Source organism: Ornithorhynchus anatinus, chromosome X5, assembly GCF_004115215.2.
Source record: "Ornithorhynchus anatinus isolate Pmale09 chromosome X5, mOrnAna1.pri.v4, whole genome shotgun sequence".
Lineage (NCBI taxonomy): Eukaryota > Metazoa > Chordata > Mammalia > Monotremata > Ornithorhynchidae > Ornithorhynchus > Ornithorhynchus anatinus.
Window position 1 is genome coordinate 60,767,677 of NC_041753.1, and position 17,402 is coordinate 60,785,078.

The window sequence follows — 17,402 nt, forward strand, 5'->3', positions numbered from 1 at the left end:
CAAACAGTTTGCAGTCTACGGTGTGCAGAGCACTCAAATAAGTACTTGAGAGAGTACAGTAGAGCTAGAAGACACAATTCCTGCCCTCGGACACCATGTTGTCTGGAGCCAGCAGGGTCAGTTCTACCCTGGTTACGGCTGTGGAAGCCATGCCACCAGGCGCTCTGGCTCAACTGAACTGTCCTGGGACAGGTTCGCACAGCTCTTGCCACTCCCCCTCTCTCTTGTTTTTTTCCATTTCTCCTTTTGTCTGCCCCACATCTCCCTCTCTTTTCCTTTTCTACTTCTCTGTGACTCTGCCCCTTTCCCACCCTAAGCCCCAGACTACCTAAAGCCACTTGTGACCAGACCCAAACAAAACCCCATCCTGCCCAGGTTAAGCTGTATGGGACTGTACCACAAACACCCCAAAATGAATCACTGGACTGGACACAGAGAGCCTAATAGGGCTATGGAGGGAGTGGGGTCTGTACTTAAAATTGCAAGCTATGCCACAGTGCAAAGCTGGGGCTTCTAATATCATGCACCTGTGCCTGAGAAGCAGTGTGGCCTACTGGAAAGATTACAGGCCTGAGAGTCAGAGGAACTGGGTTCTAATCCCACTTGTCTGTTGTGGGATCTTGGGCAAGTCACTTAACTTCTCTGGGCCCCAGTTTCCTCATCTGTAAAATGGGGATTAAGACTGTGAGCACCATGTGGAACGATGACTGTGTCCAACCCAATTATCTTGTATCTACCCCAAGTGCTTCAGATAGTGCCTACCACCTAGTAAGTGCTTTACGAATACCACAATTGTTATTATTTTCACTAGTTTTCCTCAGGGAGCCGAGCCTGGCAGACCATTTCCCCCCTTAACAGTGTCAGTTAAGCATTTTTAGAAGCTGTGTTAACTCTTTCAGGTCTCAAGACATATCTGTTTGTAGTAAGATAGTAGAGTGTGTGTCTAATGTACCCCCAAAGGCAGTGGAAGAACCCATTTAAGACTGACAACCTACATATAGAAAATTTCATCAATATTGAGGTGAAACTGCCCAGCAGATGACACAGACTTGGGGGAGACTACAAAGAAAGTCCTAACTTTACTTTTCACGATCCTGGAATCTTGAATGAATAAAGTGATTTCTTTTGTAGAATTATATAAATGATTTCTTTTGTAGAATTATATAAATGCTACTTACATTTCATCAGTCTTAAATATTGATAATATTGATTTGATGTCAGTCCAGACCCACATCCCACAGCCTGAAAAAAGTGACCCCAGGCCTGAAAGAAATCAGGCTTGGAGCGAATAAGAATATTTGAACATGATCCTCTCCCATCCCCCAGCATCCAGTTAATCAATCAATCAACCAATCAATGGTATTTATTGGGCACTTACTGTGTGCAGAGCACTGTACTAATTGCTTGAGAAAGTACAATTCAACAGAGTTGGTAGGTACGTTCCCTGCCTTAAAATTGCACTTCCTCGGGTAGCTAATATTCACTGCCATTGAAGCTTCATTCTCCCGATACCAGGCAGTAGTAGCTGTAATGTTTTTTAACGTCTGTCTCCCCCACTAGATCACAAGCTCCTTGAGGGCAGGGATCATGTCTGCTTACTCTGTCCCTCACAAGGGCTTAGTTCAGTCCTCCACACAAGGAGCCCTCCATTGCACATCCACTGAATGATTGGCTGATAGGACAGCAAAACAGAGCGGGTTTCCTCATCCCAGTTAACATGGGGAGTAAAACACTTGGCTAGTATGGTGTGTTTCCTTAGGCTTTTACTTGCATGGGGTTGGAGGGGGAGAGTTGGGACAGGGGGGGATCCAGAGTTTTGCTACATCTCTGAGTTATGCCAGTTAGTGTGAAACCTCAGAATGACATCATTATCCCGGAAGGGAAAACATTGGCACCCGTTTTCTGTTTTTCTTCCCAACTCAGCTGTAAAGTTTGGGAGAATGTCCAAGAAGCAGAGGGACAGCCTGTACGCTGAAGTGCAGAAGCACCAGCAACGGCTGCAGGAGCAGAGGCAGCAGCAGAGTGGTGAAACAGAGGCCCTTGCCAGGGTCTACAGCAGCAGCATCAGCAACGGTCTGAACAACCTGAACAACGAAACAGGTGGCACTTACTCCAACGGGCATGTCATTGACCTGCCAAAGTCCGAGGGGTATTATAATGTGGATTCCGGCCAGCCCTCGCCGGATCAGTCGGGACTGGATATGACTGGAATCAAGCAGATAAAGCAAGAACCTATCTATGACCTCACTTCTGTACCAAACTTGTTTACCTACAGCTCTTTCAACAACGGGCAGTTAGCACCGGGAATAACCATGACCGAAATAGGTAAGTCACACTTTCCCTCTCCAATTCTTCTTGGTCAATTTTTCCTCTTGCCAGCTCACTGTGCCCCTTGTCAAATGCAACAGGTTGAAATTTGCTAATCATGGGTAGATTTTGCCATCATTTAATACTATTACAGTGACCCTCCCTTTTCCCAAAATTGTAGAGTCTTTTCCCAATATTGTAGAGTCTTTTCCCAAGGAAGAAAAGGTCAAATTATGAATGGGAAAATTATCTCTGGAAAACATTTTGATTCAAGGGTATACCTGGTATATGGGTATGAAGGGAGAGATAGGAGTGAGAAAGTTACACACACATTTTGCTACCAGCTTGAAGAAATCCATTGTTCACACTGAGGTAGTAAAGTGGCCTGTAATCTCCATTTAGAGTTGCTAGTAATCCCTGCTCTTTTTTTCCTTCAATAAGAGGTCCTGCAACTGTTGACTTCTGGCTCCCAGGAGCAAAGTCAAGCTAGCTCTTGGAAAAGGACCTCCTCTTTCCACTTATATTTTCCTGGGATAGTTGTTGATTCTCCAGAAGTTGATTTTTGACCCTTTTAGCACTTCTCCTCCTCAGATAAGTCAGGAATAGAGCTCTTTACAAAAACACATCAAAATAAATAAACTATGCTAGTAAATCATTAAATTTAGTGAGGTCTTTTTTTGAGATGGCCATAGGGTCTGGAAGCATCAGAGTACGGGGTAGAAGGGGCAGAGGCAGAACTCCTCCTGAAGGTCCCTGGAAGACATCGGAATGAGGCTTCAGTGCCATGAGTCTGGATTTCCTCTCCCCTCCCCAGGCCTTTCTCTTTCTAGTGGGGAAACCCCCCAACCCTCACCTGCCTCGTTCCCCAACATTGGTGTTGTGTTTTCTATGTTGTCTGGTTGGTCATCCTGACACTACAGAACACAAAACCGTGATCCCTGAATACATTGCCACCACCAAAGTTCTCACTGGCCCCTTAAGGGACCTTGAAGATCTCTTTTCACAGTGCCAAGAAAGAAGTACCACTGAGTGCCTAGATTTGCAAAGCATGATAGCAGGTTATATACAGGAAGTGAAAAGATGTAGTGGAATTAACCATTTTTGTAATGATAATTGTAACAGAGGAATACAGAGTTCAGCATCCTTATCCAACTTTACTACACACTTTTTTCTGTTGCCCATTTTACTTTGCCATTTTTTTCTTTTTGCTCTCTGAGTGATTATGTAGTTTTGAGGAGTTTGGAGGGGGTGAGAGCAGAAAGATTGAGGGTCTGGGTCAGAGGAGGAGGAGGAGGAGGATGGGGAGGGCAGGGGAGAGGGAGAAGGATAAAGAGAATGAGAAAATTAGTAAAAGCTGAAGCTAATTTAAAGACACCCAATGCCACTTGTTTCAATCTGGAGTCACCAACTTTTCTATGGAGGTAAACATTGCATATATGGAAAGAAAGTATTTATAAAAACATATATTTATGCACCGCATGTGAAGACTACAGCGAGAAGGAGGGAGAGTAACGTGAGCCCTCCATACACAGCCTTCCTCCCTTGCTGCTTGGCAGTGGTTCCACTTTGCCAGTTACCAACCATCCCTGGATAGGAGAGGGGAAGTGGAAGGCTCAGACTACCTCTATCCAGCAGCCAAGGCAAATTTCTAGAAGCATTAGATCACTGAGCAGAAGGATGAATTATCTGGGCCTTGGTCACATTCCACGTGACAGCATAGGGAACAACATCCCATGAAGGACAAATTTAGGGGCAGACCAGGGGTGTTGTCGTTCTCTCCCTCACCCCTCTGGAAAAGTGAAATGTGAGCAATTTACACGTCAGGTCCGAGAGCAAAGAGCCAAATTTTCCTCTGAGGTAGTTCAACCCTAAGAAGAAAGGACACTGTAGGCTCAAAATCATGGTATTTTTTTAAGGCTTTATTCCATATTCAGATTCTAGGTGTCCTCGCTCACACAGGCATGGTCACTAGCTAGCTATGCACAGAGAAGGGACTTGAGCAACACCTACTACGAATTATGCCCCTAAATCAAGTGAATGAGGAGTTGAACTCAGGTAGATGGACAAATTTACCTTCAAATGTCTTGCCAGCATTTCCTCTCCAGGTTAGAGAAATTCTTCCCCAAACTGTTTTAAATTTAAATTTATTTTTCTTTCAATCATATATGAGTTTCTTCCAGGATCTAATACTTCTACTTATTTGAAAATTTTCTTTGGGAATTTTTTTTTAGGTCCATTTAGCTTGCATTAACAATAATAATACTGTTAATAACTGTGGTATTTGTTACATGCTTATTATGTGCAGCGTGGCTCAGTGGAAAGAGCACGGGCTTTGGAGTCAGAGGTCATGGGTTCAAATCCCAGCTCTGCCACTTGTCAGCTGTGTGACTGTGGGCAAGTCACTTAACTTCTCTGTGCCCCAGTTACCTCACCTGTAAAATGGGGATTAAGACTGTGAGCCCTACGTGGGGCAACCTGATTCCCCTGTGTCTACCCCAGCTCTTAGAACAGTGCTCTGCACATAGTAAGCGCTTAACAAATATCAACATTATTATTATTATTATTATAGCAGCGTGGCTCAGTGGAAAGAGCCCGGGCTTGGGAGTCAGAGGTCATGGGTTCGAATCCCGGCTCTGCCACTTGTCAGCTGTATGACTGTGGGCAAGTCACTTCACTTCTCAGTTACCTCATCTTGTAAAATGGGGACTAACTGTGAGCCTCATGGGGGACAACCTGATTACCCTGTATCTACCCCAGCGCTTAGAACAGTGCTCTGCACATAGTAAGCGCTTAATAAGTACCAACATTATTATTATTATTATTAATGTGGTAGATGTAAGATAATCAGGTTGGACACGGTCCCTGTCCCACTTGGGACTCAGGGTCTAAGAACTCGAATGAGGAGATACCAGTCATTATCGATTAGCTAGTCCTGTCCCCCACCCCTGTAAAATAAAATTCTTCCAGATTTTCAGAAAGGACAGAATTGCTCATGTCCGTTTACTATAGTGATGCTATTGCCTACAAGGGAACAGATAGCTTTCATTTAATTAAAAGTGCACCTAGCTTTAAGATTTTTCCATTTGGGGATTGTATTTTGAAGTTCTTACCACGAGAAAAGAGTTTTTTGGGGGGGTTGGAGGAGGTGGGGGGCTGGGGGAAAGGGTTTGGTATCTCTTGTTCCATGTACCCCTCCATGGAAATGTTTACATCACAATTACAATTACATTCCAGTGGATCAACACTGCCATCTAGTGATCATATAAGCGAATCCTATGGGTGACGCATCCTGGCACCTTTAGGCCAAAGTATCTAAATATTTCCGTGTGATCCTCATCTCTTAAATGGGGACATATTTTCGTAATTCAAAAAGAATGAGCCCTTAAAGATGGCACCCGGAATATATTTTCCCACACTGTTCAGCTAGTAGTAGAAAATAGTCCCCTAATTTAATAGTTGTGGTATTTGTTTAGCGCTTCCCATGTGCCAGGCGCTCAATGGTGGATACAGGTTAATCCAGTTGGATGTAGTCCCCATTCCACATGGGATTCGGTTTTAATCCCCATTTTACAGATGAGGCTCAGAGAAGTGACTTGCCCAAGGTTACACTAATGCTATCAATTTAATTAGTCAAAGTCTGGCTATGTCTTTCTGGCTAGCTCTCAGAAAATTGAAATTGAAAAGGTGAAGCAAGTGACTCTGAATAAACTCCCCTTTTCATTATTCTAGTTCAGATGATATTCTAGCAGAGAGCTTTCCTGGCATGAACCTTGATTTTGCAAAGGTGTGATCTTCTTCATCTCCATCTGGCTAAGCAAAGTCATTTGCGATAACCGGTTACACTGTTTTAAGATTATTTTCAGGGAGCAGCAAAATAGAATTGCTAGTTTGAGCAAGTTTTCTGCCTTCCCATTCCAACTCCCCCCATTCTTATGAGTTGATGTAGTTTTAAAAGTTAAAAAAAATACACTTTTTTTTAAAGGACCCAGAACAATTATTTAAGTAATACCCCTGTTAAATTATTGCCGGTGATCAGTCAAGTACTGGAGAAACCAGCTGCAAACCATAGTATATCCACTTGAAAACATTCCCCTGGAAACCAGGAATTTATTTTCGAAAGATACACCTGGGGAATTAAACAGAAGAGAGATGAAATATGTTGTAGAGAAGAGAGAGGACAAAGGTTTTCACAAAAGAATGGAGGCCTGGGAGTCAGGGAACCTGAGTTCTAATCTCAGCTCATTCATTCATTCATTCATATTTATTGAGTGCTTACTGTGTGCAGAGCACTGTACTAAGCACTTAGGAGTGTACAATACAATAAATAGACATTCCCTTCCCACAACGAGCTGACAATCTAGAGGGATAATGGTACTTGTTGAGCACTTACTATGTGGCAAGTTCTGGGGTAGATACAAGTTAATCAGGTTGGACACAGTCTGTGCCCCAGATGGGGCTCACACTCTTAATCCCCACTTTACAGCTGAGGTAACTGAGGCACAGAGAAGTTAAGTGACTTGCCCAAGGTCATACAGCAGACACGTGGTGAAGCCAGGATTAGAACCCAGGTCCTTCTAATGCTCAGGTCTATCCACTAAGCCACACTGCTTCTCCACCACTTGCTGTGAACTTTTATTGTGTTTGCAGTTAACACAATTACTGTGAACTTGGGCAGGTCACAACTTCTTTGTGCCCCAGTTTATTCATTTGTAAATGGGGGATTAAATACCTGTTCTCCCTCCCCCTTAGACTGTGAGTCCCCCATGGGACTGGGATTGTGTCCGACCTGATTATCCTGTATCTCCCCAGGGCTTAGTACAGTGTTTGGCACATAGTAAGTGCCAAATAAATACCACCATTTTTAGGACTTACTGGATTCCTCTGATCATTTCAAATCGAAACTCATATAGCTGTTCCTCACCCAAACACATATGCCTTCTGGTTCATCTCTTAGGAAGCAGCCTAGCCTAGTGCATAGAGCATTGGCCTTGGAGTCAGAAGGACCAGGGTTCTAATCCCAGCTCCACCACTTGTCTGCTGTGTGACCTTGGGCAAGTCACTTGATTTCTCTGTGCCTCAGTGACCTCATCTTTAAAATGGGGATTAAATCTGTGAGCCTCCAGATTTAAATCTGTATCCAAACCAATTTGCTTGTATCCACCCCAGCACTTAGTACAGTGCCTAGCACATAGTAAGCACTTAACAAATTCCACAATTATTATTATTATCTTAATTTATCTAACCATGTTTTTGAACATTCACTCCCTCAATTTCACTACCCATCCATTCGTTCATCCTCTCCTGAACAGTCTCTTTTACTGACCCTCATTTCTCCCACCCACTCTCTCTGACCCAGTCCATTCTCGTCCTGACAGGATGTCCAGTAAGAGGCAGAGGGGAACAAGTAGTTGAAGAAAAATAATATAGCCTCTTTTGGTCTGTCACAAACCTAGCCCAAAAGAAAAGGAACTTATCAAGGAGGGAGGAGGAAGAGAGAAAGAGAGGAAAAGGTTGTTTGCACAAGAACTGTCAATTGAGTTTAATGGAGAATTTGAAATGGACCTGATTCTCATAGGGATAGAATGGAGACTATGGTAAAGCAATAGCCAAGGAATACTTAGAATTTAGGAGGAAGAAAAGTGAAAGTGCCTGTTGTGTAGCTTCTCAATGATAACACCTAAGGCAGTTATTGAAGTCTGAGATATTATAAGGACTTACAAACTATTAATGTGGCCTGAGAGATGGATAACTAAGTTTCTTCTGTCATTAACTTGAGCTGCAAATGTAGGCCAAATGTTGATCATTTAGAGCATGGGCCCGGGAGTTAAGAGGTCATGGGTTCTAATTCCAGCTCCACCACTTGTCTGCTGTGTGACCTTGGGCAAATCACTTCACTTCTCTGGGCCTCAGTTACCTCATCTGTAAAAGGGGGATTGAGACTGTGAGCCCCACATGGGACAGGGACTGCATCTAACTCGATTTGCTTGTGTACACCCCAGCGCTTAGTACAGTGCCTGGCACATAGTAAGTGCTTAACAAATACCATCATTATTATTATTAATAATTCTGTTTATGCTTTCAGGAAATTTCTTACATATGGTAGTCTATACTTTCTTTTGGAGGGTTTATTTAGCCAGAGTTTAATCCTCAAAAATAGACATAAGCCTCTCTTTTTAATTCACCTACCCTGGAGACTGAGTATTTAGACTCACAGAGGATTACCACAGGAAATGATTGGCCTAACAGTGATCTGCTCTCAGTAATGCAATACTATTGTCTATCAAGGAGAAAGGAGATTCATAGAGTTTCATGAATCACAGAGATTCATGAGAAGCAGCGTCGATGAGAAGCAGCATGGCTTAGTGGATAGAGTACGGGCCTGGGAGTCAGAAGGTCATGGGTTCTAATCTTGGATATGCCACATGTATGCTTTGTGACCACGGGCAAGTCACTTCACGTCTCTGGGTCTCAGTTACCTCATCGGTTGTAATGGGGATTAAAAGTGTGAGTCCTATGTGGGACGGGGACTGTGTTCAACCTGACTAACTTGTAATAATAATCATGGTACTTATTAAGTGCTTACTATGTGTCAGGCACTGTACTAAGCACTGTATCTACCCCAGTGCTTAGTACAGTGCTTGGCACATAGTAAGCACTTAACAAGTACTATTATTATTATTATAGAGTTTAATACATGGCTCCATTACCAATGGAAAATTAATAAAACTATATTGAAGTTACTCATTACAAAGAACCTCCAAACACTTGCTGGTTCAGAGTTAGGGGGTCCATTTGAGATTACCATGAAACTGGAAATTAGGCACCTTTCTATTTTGCCACCTCTGAACTCTATCGTAGAAATGAAACAAGACCTTAAGAAATTGTTCAGGTACAGAGAAGGCAGTATCTCCTATTTTATGTTTCTTGTGTGATCCACAGGTCCTATTGAAATAGGAGAGCAAAGATGATATTAAGGGTACTCTTACAGGTTCTCAGATCTAGGGTCACTCTTTGTTGAACTCAGGGGGAAGAGGAGAAGGCAAGTTCCCTCCATTAGTTTGGGAAGAACAGTAGTTGGTACCCTTTGGGGCTTCGTCTAAGGCCTAAAAGGCAGATTCATTGGGAAAGAATCTGCTCAATTGGGCTCCACTGGTCTAGGGAACTCTCCTGGCAAAATCCAAATCAGGTGAAATTATAGATCATCATCAACCACTTTTATTGAGATCTGCTGTGGGCAGAGAACTGTCCCAAGTTCTTGAGAGGAAAGGCATTAAAGATACAGTCCCTGCCCTTGAGGATCTTTCAAATGAAGATGCCACTCAGATCAGTCATTTACTAGAACATTTACCAGATTTCACAGTTTTCTGGACAACCTCCGCCAACACCCAGGCAAACGAGAGTTAGCTTTTATTTGGAGCAGAAATCATCCACTATTATCATGTGCATCACTTATGCATCATTTGCTATAGGCCCAGGTCTATAGCAAAATACAAAATAATCATATCAAACCCAGTCCTTTTCCCACCTGAGACTCTTAGTCTAAAAGAGTTACCCTAGAGTGGAGCTCTTTTTGAAGTCTTGTTTGATTTCATTCCATACCTAAAACTCAAAGCAAAGCAAGGATGTTTAAACAGAGACAAATTGCACTATTAAAGAATTCCAGCAACTACCTTCAAATTGACTTTTTTCTTTTAACCAAATAATTAAAAGTAGTAGACAAAATCAATTTGGTGCCATCTCATCATGACAAAGCCAAGTCATCATTTCCTATAACTAGGACAAGTAGGAGAGCCAGTTGAGGAAGGTGGAGTGAATCCACATATGGGTACCCAAAATGGATGCCTACACTTAATAGTCAGTCAAATTAAAATCAAGGCTGCTGGCATATAAGGCACACTGGATTTGTACTTCTTTATACTCCTAATGTTCACCGCTATCAAATAGGTCTTTGATATAACCTTTTATAAGAATGGGAAAGGTTGCTAAATTAAGAATGACTGTTGAAACCCTAAAATTCTACTAATACACCTTTAATAGGTATGGAAAAAGGAGTTGTTATTTACAGTGGCACATTTTCATTATCGTGTCATTATTAGATGGCCATTTAGGAAGTAACCTTTTTTATTTAAGTACATCTTTTTTCCAGGACCATTTTGAAATACCACTATGATTTTCTTTTTCTGCCCAAACACATTTATGTGATTTGAGGGTAATCAACTACAGTGCTTGGCTTAACAGTTTGGAAATTTATAAATGGCCCCAAAAGACTACCCTAGAATAGATCTTTCTAAAATTCAGAAATCCATTGAATAAATCTCCATAAGGGATTTGACTTCTGTATAAATTAAGTCAATTCACATGTCAGACAAAATCCACATAGTAAAATCGTTATTAGCGATAGCCCTGGGTGATTTTCATAATTGGGTTTTGACTATTTGTGGCCTGAGTGAAAACCCACCAATTGCCCTTTGTATATTGTGGTGGTGAGGTTTTTAAATGGGAATAGGAATATCCTATAATAGACTCTGCTATTTATTGGGTTTTTTTCCTACCCAAGGCCCTCTTGGTGTTTTCAACTCAGTGAGACATGCTCTCATCCCCTGCTTCTTGACAAGAAATCTCCCACATGAATTGGAACAAAAGGAAATTTCCATGAAGAACTGGCAAATCCAAATTGCTAAGTTTCCCCCTGGCCCCAAGAGAAAGTCACCACAGTTAAATCTTCTAGGAGCATTCCATCGGCTGGGAATAGGACCCAGAGAAATGAGACAGGAGTGGTTTAAGTGATTTGCCCGAGGGCACACACATAGAATCTGTGAAGAGGCAAACCCCAGGTCAAGCTTCTCCCTCTACCCTCGCTCTTCCCCAGTTCTTGTAAAGTATTCTAAACCCTCTCTAGTGCAGTGGAGTATTATTATAAATTAGGCCGTTTCCTTTGAAATTAACTATGAAAAGCATTGTTCTCATTGTAGATCCTGGTTTGAAATTAATTTACGTGCTTGCATAAAAAGGACTGTATCCTGATGCAGTCTTGGCAAGTGCTGTTGAGATCAAATAATATGAGCTTAATCTAAATCTGCCATTCATATCAATTAAAATATTAAGAGAGCTACAAAAACAACCTCTTGAAGATCAAATTGGCTTTTCTCCTGCTCATATTTTTTGTTTCCTCTTGTCTTTATTTCTGGGTCCAAGCCATGCCAGGAGGCCAGCTGGATTCCTCAATAATGTTGGCAGGAACTGAATGGCTCTATGCAGTTGGTAGGTGATGGCAGGGGTAGGGAAGGTATTTAAAATCCTCCTTCCTACATTTGCCTTCTAACCTAGGCTTTGGTTCTCAATCAGTCAATCAATAGTATTCACTGATCACCTACTGTGGTCAGATGCTTGGGAGAATAAAAGAGAACTAGTAGGCATGATTCCTCTCCTCAAGGAATTTACAATCCAGTGCCTACAAGTAATGTTGACATTTATTAAGTAACAACTAGGTGTTTTTCAGTTTTTTATCAACCTCAGTAACAGAGGTAGTGAAGCTCCTTTCCAGTGAGTTGTGGCAGAAAAACAAAAGCCCTGTTTTTTGGAATCATTTTTGGCTTGAATCAGATCAGATCAGATTTTGTGTGTGGCCTCTTTCATGGGGTTTCACTTGAACAAATTACTATTGTCCTTGGGTGTCCAGAATACTGGGAAAATAATTTCAGCCTTACCAACTGTTTTCCATTAGATTTTTTTTTTCTTTCAGGAAGAGAGATTAATCAGAGGTTTGCTGGATATGTGATCTCAGAGTCTTCACTTAAAGCTCTTGCTTTCCTCCATTTTTTATTTCTCTCCTTCCTTTTCCCACTTTTTATTTTTCTCCTCTCTGTTCCCCTTCTCCCTTTTTGCCTACCCTTGTCCCCCTTCCCAACTTCTCTTTTATCCTTCTTCCTTAACCCCCTTTCCTTATCCTACCTTCCTTTTCTCCTCTCTCCTCTGTTTGTTCCTTTCCTACTCTCTCTACATTATAAGTTCCTTGGCTTAGTGGAAAGAGTCCTGGCCTGGGAGTCGGAGGACCTAGTTCTAATCCCGACTCTGCCACTTGTCTACGATGAGACCTTAGGCGAGGCATTTAACTTCTCAGTTCCTCAGTTACCTCATCTGCAAAATGGGGACTAAATCCTCCTCCTTCCAGTTTAGACTGTGAGCCCCATATAATAATAATAATAATAATGTTGGTATTTGTTAAGCGCTTACTATGTGCCGAGCACTGTTCTAAGCGCTGGGGTAGACATAGGGGAATCAGGTTGTCCCACGTGGGACAGGGCCTGGGTTCAACCTAATTATTTTGGTACAATGCTTGGCACAGAGTAAGTGCTTAACAAGTACCATAAAAAGAAATTCTATTGTAATGTACTCACCCAAATGCTTAGTACAGTGCTCTGCAGACAGTAGATGCTCAGTATATGCCACTGATTGATTCACTGATTGAATCTTTTCACCCTCTAACTCTCTCTCCATTCCTCTCTCCCTCTCTCTTTCCTCATTATCCCCTTTCACTTTTTCCTTCTCTCCATTTCTTTCCCTCTTTCCATTTCTCCCCACCTCTCTCTCCCCTTTCTCTCTACCCCAACTCCCTTTCAGCCCCACCCTCATCCCACATGGTGACCAGATTTTGATCATTTAGGCTCAATATGGCCAATAGCCTTTAAAAGTAGGTTTAATTACCTATAATTCCAAGAAAAGAACCCAGCATTTCTTCACCCGGGTTCATGTATTAACCAGGTCACCACTTTCTCTATATTTCACCATTTTAGTCTAATCTCATGGTGTTGCGTGCCACCACCCTATTGCTATTCAGGGTCAACGCATAATAACTTTTATTTATTTTAATAGTGAGCATCATTGTTTTTACCCTGAAAACAGAGTTTCAAGTCAAGGTAGTAAAGCCTTTAGGACAGGCACTCCCTTGGATATTCAGGGCCTGGGTTCAAAGAGATAGTGACATTTCCAAAACCTAATACACATACCTATAACAACCACTGAACAAATCTCTAGCAATATTCTGGCATTAATTCAAAGTAAATCCCTGAGAGAACTCCACTTAGGGTATAAGCCGAGCCGAACACTCTACTCCTCTTCTTGATCCTACGGGTAAGAGGCAAATTAAAAATTCATTATTCATTTTAATTGAGGCTGAGTCTCAGGGTTTTAAGAAGCATCCCTCAAAGTTAAAAAATATATATATAAGGGGGAAGACGAGGGGTCACCAAAGAGAAGGAATTTGGGAACTAACCTTTCTCGCACAAAAAGAAAAACAAAAGAAAGAATTAAGGCATACAAATCAACCTCAGTGCCACCTAATGCCATGTGTGATTCACATTTTGATTCTCAGCTTTCTCCTCTCATACCTTCTGGGTCATCGTCAGTCTTGACACTACCCGTTAGAAAGACTGAAGAGACCCTCAGTTTTCCCTCCATTCTGGGGATATGTATGAGTCTAACTAAATCACTAACACAGTGAGTATCACAATGTGGACGTTTTGGCCTCTGGAGAGAGTATTTGGGGAAATTCTATTTGAAGTCTAAAATAAGCTACTTGAGCGAGAAAAGCCAAGGTGAGCATTTGAAACCAGAACTTCAGAAGGTCACTTGCCGGTTTGGAAGCTGCTTCACAGTCCTCGTTATACAAAAATTGCAGTTATAGACAGAGCAAACCCCTTCACTTTCAATGTATTTTTTTCATGAGGAAAATTGTTCTAGATTCTAGACTGAAAGTGTTATCACCCTAGAATAAAAGAGCCTGTGGATTTTTTTTTCCCCAGACCTTTTTTAAAATCACATTCTCACATGAGGAAATATAATAGCCTCATATTTCCAAAAGCACCTCTTCTGAAACTCTTTGAAAAGAGACCATATAAATTTCCAGAGGAAGAAGTCAAATAACAATTCCTTGATTTCTAGTAGCATTTTTCTTCCAAAGACTTTCAGGTTGTTTCCTGTTCATCATTGTCTTAGTCCCCACGGGATGTTTGTTTGGTCTTGATTTAGCATATTCCTGGGGAAATCATTCAGTTAAAGGGTCAAAACATTTTGAAAAACATGTTCAGGTAGACTTGGTCTTTTGCAAGGAATTTGCATTCATGGAGCTTGCTAGCAAACCCCCAATCAAAAATGGTAAGCATTTCCACCCCATGGTAAAAATAGGGCTAGATTCCTATTCACAGGCTTCCTGTCTCTCCACCATCACTACTGAGTTCAGAGCCCTTTGAAGGGCCCCCAGACCACAACTACAACATGGAGTCTGGCAGACAGCAGAAGCTAATTCTGTTTTTACAGGAGTGCTGAATTGCTCGCCATTTGCCATTTTGTGATGTCCTCGTGCCATAAACCATAAAAGAGGTGGCCAAAGGGCTTGCTGAGAGTCAGGGAAGCCATGAACAGGATAGCCACAAACATCAAGGCTACCCAGTAATCAGATTCTTCTGGTTTCTGGCCACATTTTTCATTTACTCTTTAGTTTATAGCTCCCATTTTTTTCTCAAACATAAAAAAAGAATCTTCTCCTTGCCCTATTTTTCGTTCATTTTCCCCTTCACCGGACTTTTTATTTCTCTTTCACGGATCGACCTTCAGTTCCATGGCTCATCTTTTTTGGCAATTCACGAAGAGTAACAATCTTATTTCTAAAATATTCTGTAATGCAGCAGTCCCATGGCACTTTAATTCCCATAGCTTTAATAGCTTTTATTGCTCCCACCTCTTCCTTCCCCAGCCTATGTAAGCCATTCTTCTTATTCTAAGGTGTCCAATCTCACAGCCTGCCTGTGTCTTCTGCCAGCTGCTACCGCAAGGCCCAGGCCTGTGCTTATGCTATGATTAGGTGCTTCTGTGCCTCCTCACTATCTCCACACTTCCCTTCGGGATGTATTTTATGCCTTAACCCATAGAACTCAAGTTCCCTTCAATAGGCAGATTCCCATAGTCTGTGAAGCACATAACTTTCAATTTCCCAGATATATGGAGGTTTTAATATTTATCCTTTCCACATCCCTTTGAGGTAGGGAGAGCAGGCCAGACCATCCATCGACAAGCAGTTCCTGAATGCCCACAGTGCTCCTAATACCATATTTTAGTATGTTATTAGACATCCATAGATTAGATTGGATTAGACTACCCTTCTCACAGTGCATTTACAGTTGAATAGAAGAGATGAGGTGGACAAACTACCACCATTATAAATATCTTCATAGCAATGTAATAATTACAATAATGAGTGAGTTAAGGATTGTACTGAGAGGATGGAGAGTAGGTGGAGGAAGCTCAACGGAGGAGGTTTAACCCCTGGAGAAATTGAGTCACTGAGAGGTTAACTGATTGACCAAAGGCTACAGAGTGAGTCTTTGATGGATACTATTCACTGCACTACTCTTCCTTCCCAGGTGAAAAAGGCAGAGTTTCAGATGTGGTGTATTATTTTGTTGGGCCAGAGAGAAAGGGCCAGAAAGAAAAGTCCAGAAAAGAATCTTGGGTTGGTATGAGCAAGGAAATGGGTGAATTTTTTAAAGTCCTAGAAATAGTGTGGCTACTTTTCTTTTAATGGTACTTGTTAAGTGCTTACTATGTGCCAAGCACTGTACTAAACACTTGGGTAAATACAATATCAGTACACTGGACATAGTCCCTGTCCCACATGAGGTTCACAGTCTAGGTAGGAGGGAGAACAGGTATTGAATCCCCATTTTATGGATGAGAAAACTGAGGCACAGAGAAGTGAAGTGATTTGACCAAGATCACACAGCAGGCAAGTTTCAGAGCCAGGCTTAGAACCCAGGGCCATACTCCCAGGCCCAGGCCCTTGGCCACTAGGCCATGCTGCTGTTCTTGGAATCTACGTTCCACCAATACCCTTAGTCCCTTCCATGAAATTATTTTTAATCTTTAACACAGCTGTGTGACCCAGCTTACAGGCAGGAGGATGAACTAAATGGCATTTTGAATTCCTTCCCAGTCCCATGTGCCTATGATTCCCACTACAGTATTCCCAGTTGCAATGAATCAGTTTATAGAATATGATGTTTTCCTATTCTCCTTCTTCTGTTTCATCTTATTGTAATGGAAGGAGAGCCAGATTTCTAGCACCTTAAAGAAATGTGACATTTTAGAGATTCAGTTTTCATTCTACTGAAAACAGTATTGTAGCTTAGGTTGGTGATGGAGATGTATTTGAGTTGGTAGTAACTTTTAGAGTTTTCTGGTACTTTTATTCCATTTTGGCACCAGCTATCTTAATTCTGGGGGCAGTGGGGAAAGGATGCAAGAAATGACTCCCAAAAAAAGCTACAAGTTCAGTCAAAAATGACCAGCCTAAATGTGCATGGAATCCTAGAGTTATAGGCCCTCCAGAGGGTGACTGGTCCAGCCTTCAGCTTCAGGTGAATTACTAAACTATTCTGAGCTGGCCGTTTTTGTCTAGTGTTTTCTTAAAGACCTCCAGGTCTAGAGACTCCATAAATCCCTTCAGGAGTGTGTGCCAGTGTTATATAAACATGCCAGGTAAGTAATCCTTTCTCATATCCAAATGAACTCTGTCCTACTACAAATCAAATTTATTTTCTCTTGTTTGGGCCTCAGTAAACATGAAGAACTGGTCAGCATTCTGTTCATGAAACTCACTTTGAATAGTTAAAGAGCTATAAATCATTCCTTAGTCCTGCTCTTATCCAGGTTAAATCACCCCACGTTCCTTAGCATTTCCCCACTGGACCTGATTCCCATCTCCATCATCAATGTTGTTAGGCTCTTCTCCAACCCAGATCTGGGTTTTCCACAGCCTTTAAAAACGTGAGGCCCAGCTTGTAGGGTATCTCATAGAAATGGCCCTGTATGACCAGGGATTCAACTGGGCACTAGGGAAGGGACAGAAGGAGCTGATTCTCCCCTACACAACTCCCCTCACGGCCCCCTTGGGAACTGCGTAGGGAAAACTTGTATGTAATCACTAATCACTAACTACATACATAGTCCCATTTATAGTTTTCTCTTGTCAACCATTGGCATTGCATTTTATGTCCTTCTGTGCTGGACAGAAAGGGCTGAGCACCAAGAGCTAGGAAAAT

The 17,402-nt window shown here is 41.9% G+C and overlaps 1 protein-coding gene across 3 annotated transcripts in view; it reads left to right on the forward strand.

Moving 5' to 3' along the window:
* Positions 1–17,402, forward strand: part of RORB (RAR related orphan receptor B) — a 180,607-nt gene that overhangs the window by 144,527 nt on the left and 18,678 nt on the right. For all 3 annotated transcript variants that reach the window (XM_007667023.2, XM_029055648.2, XM_007667021.3), the window contains exon 4: positions 1,924–2,325. In XM_007667023.2, the coding sequence (XP_007665213.1) occupies positions 1,924–2,325 (402 nt within the window). The remainder of the gene's footprint in view (positions 1–1,923; positions 2,326–17,402) is intronic.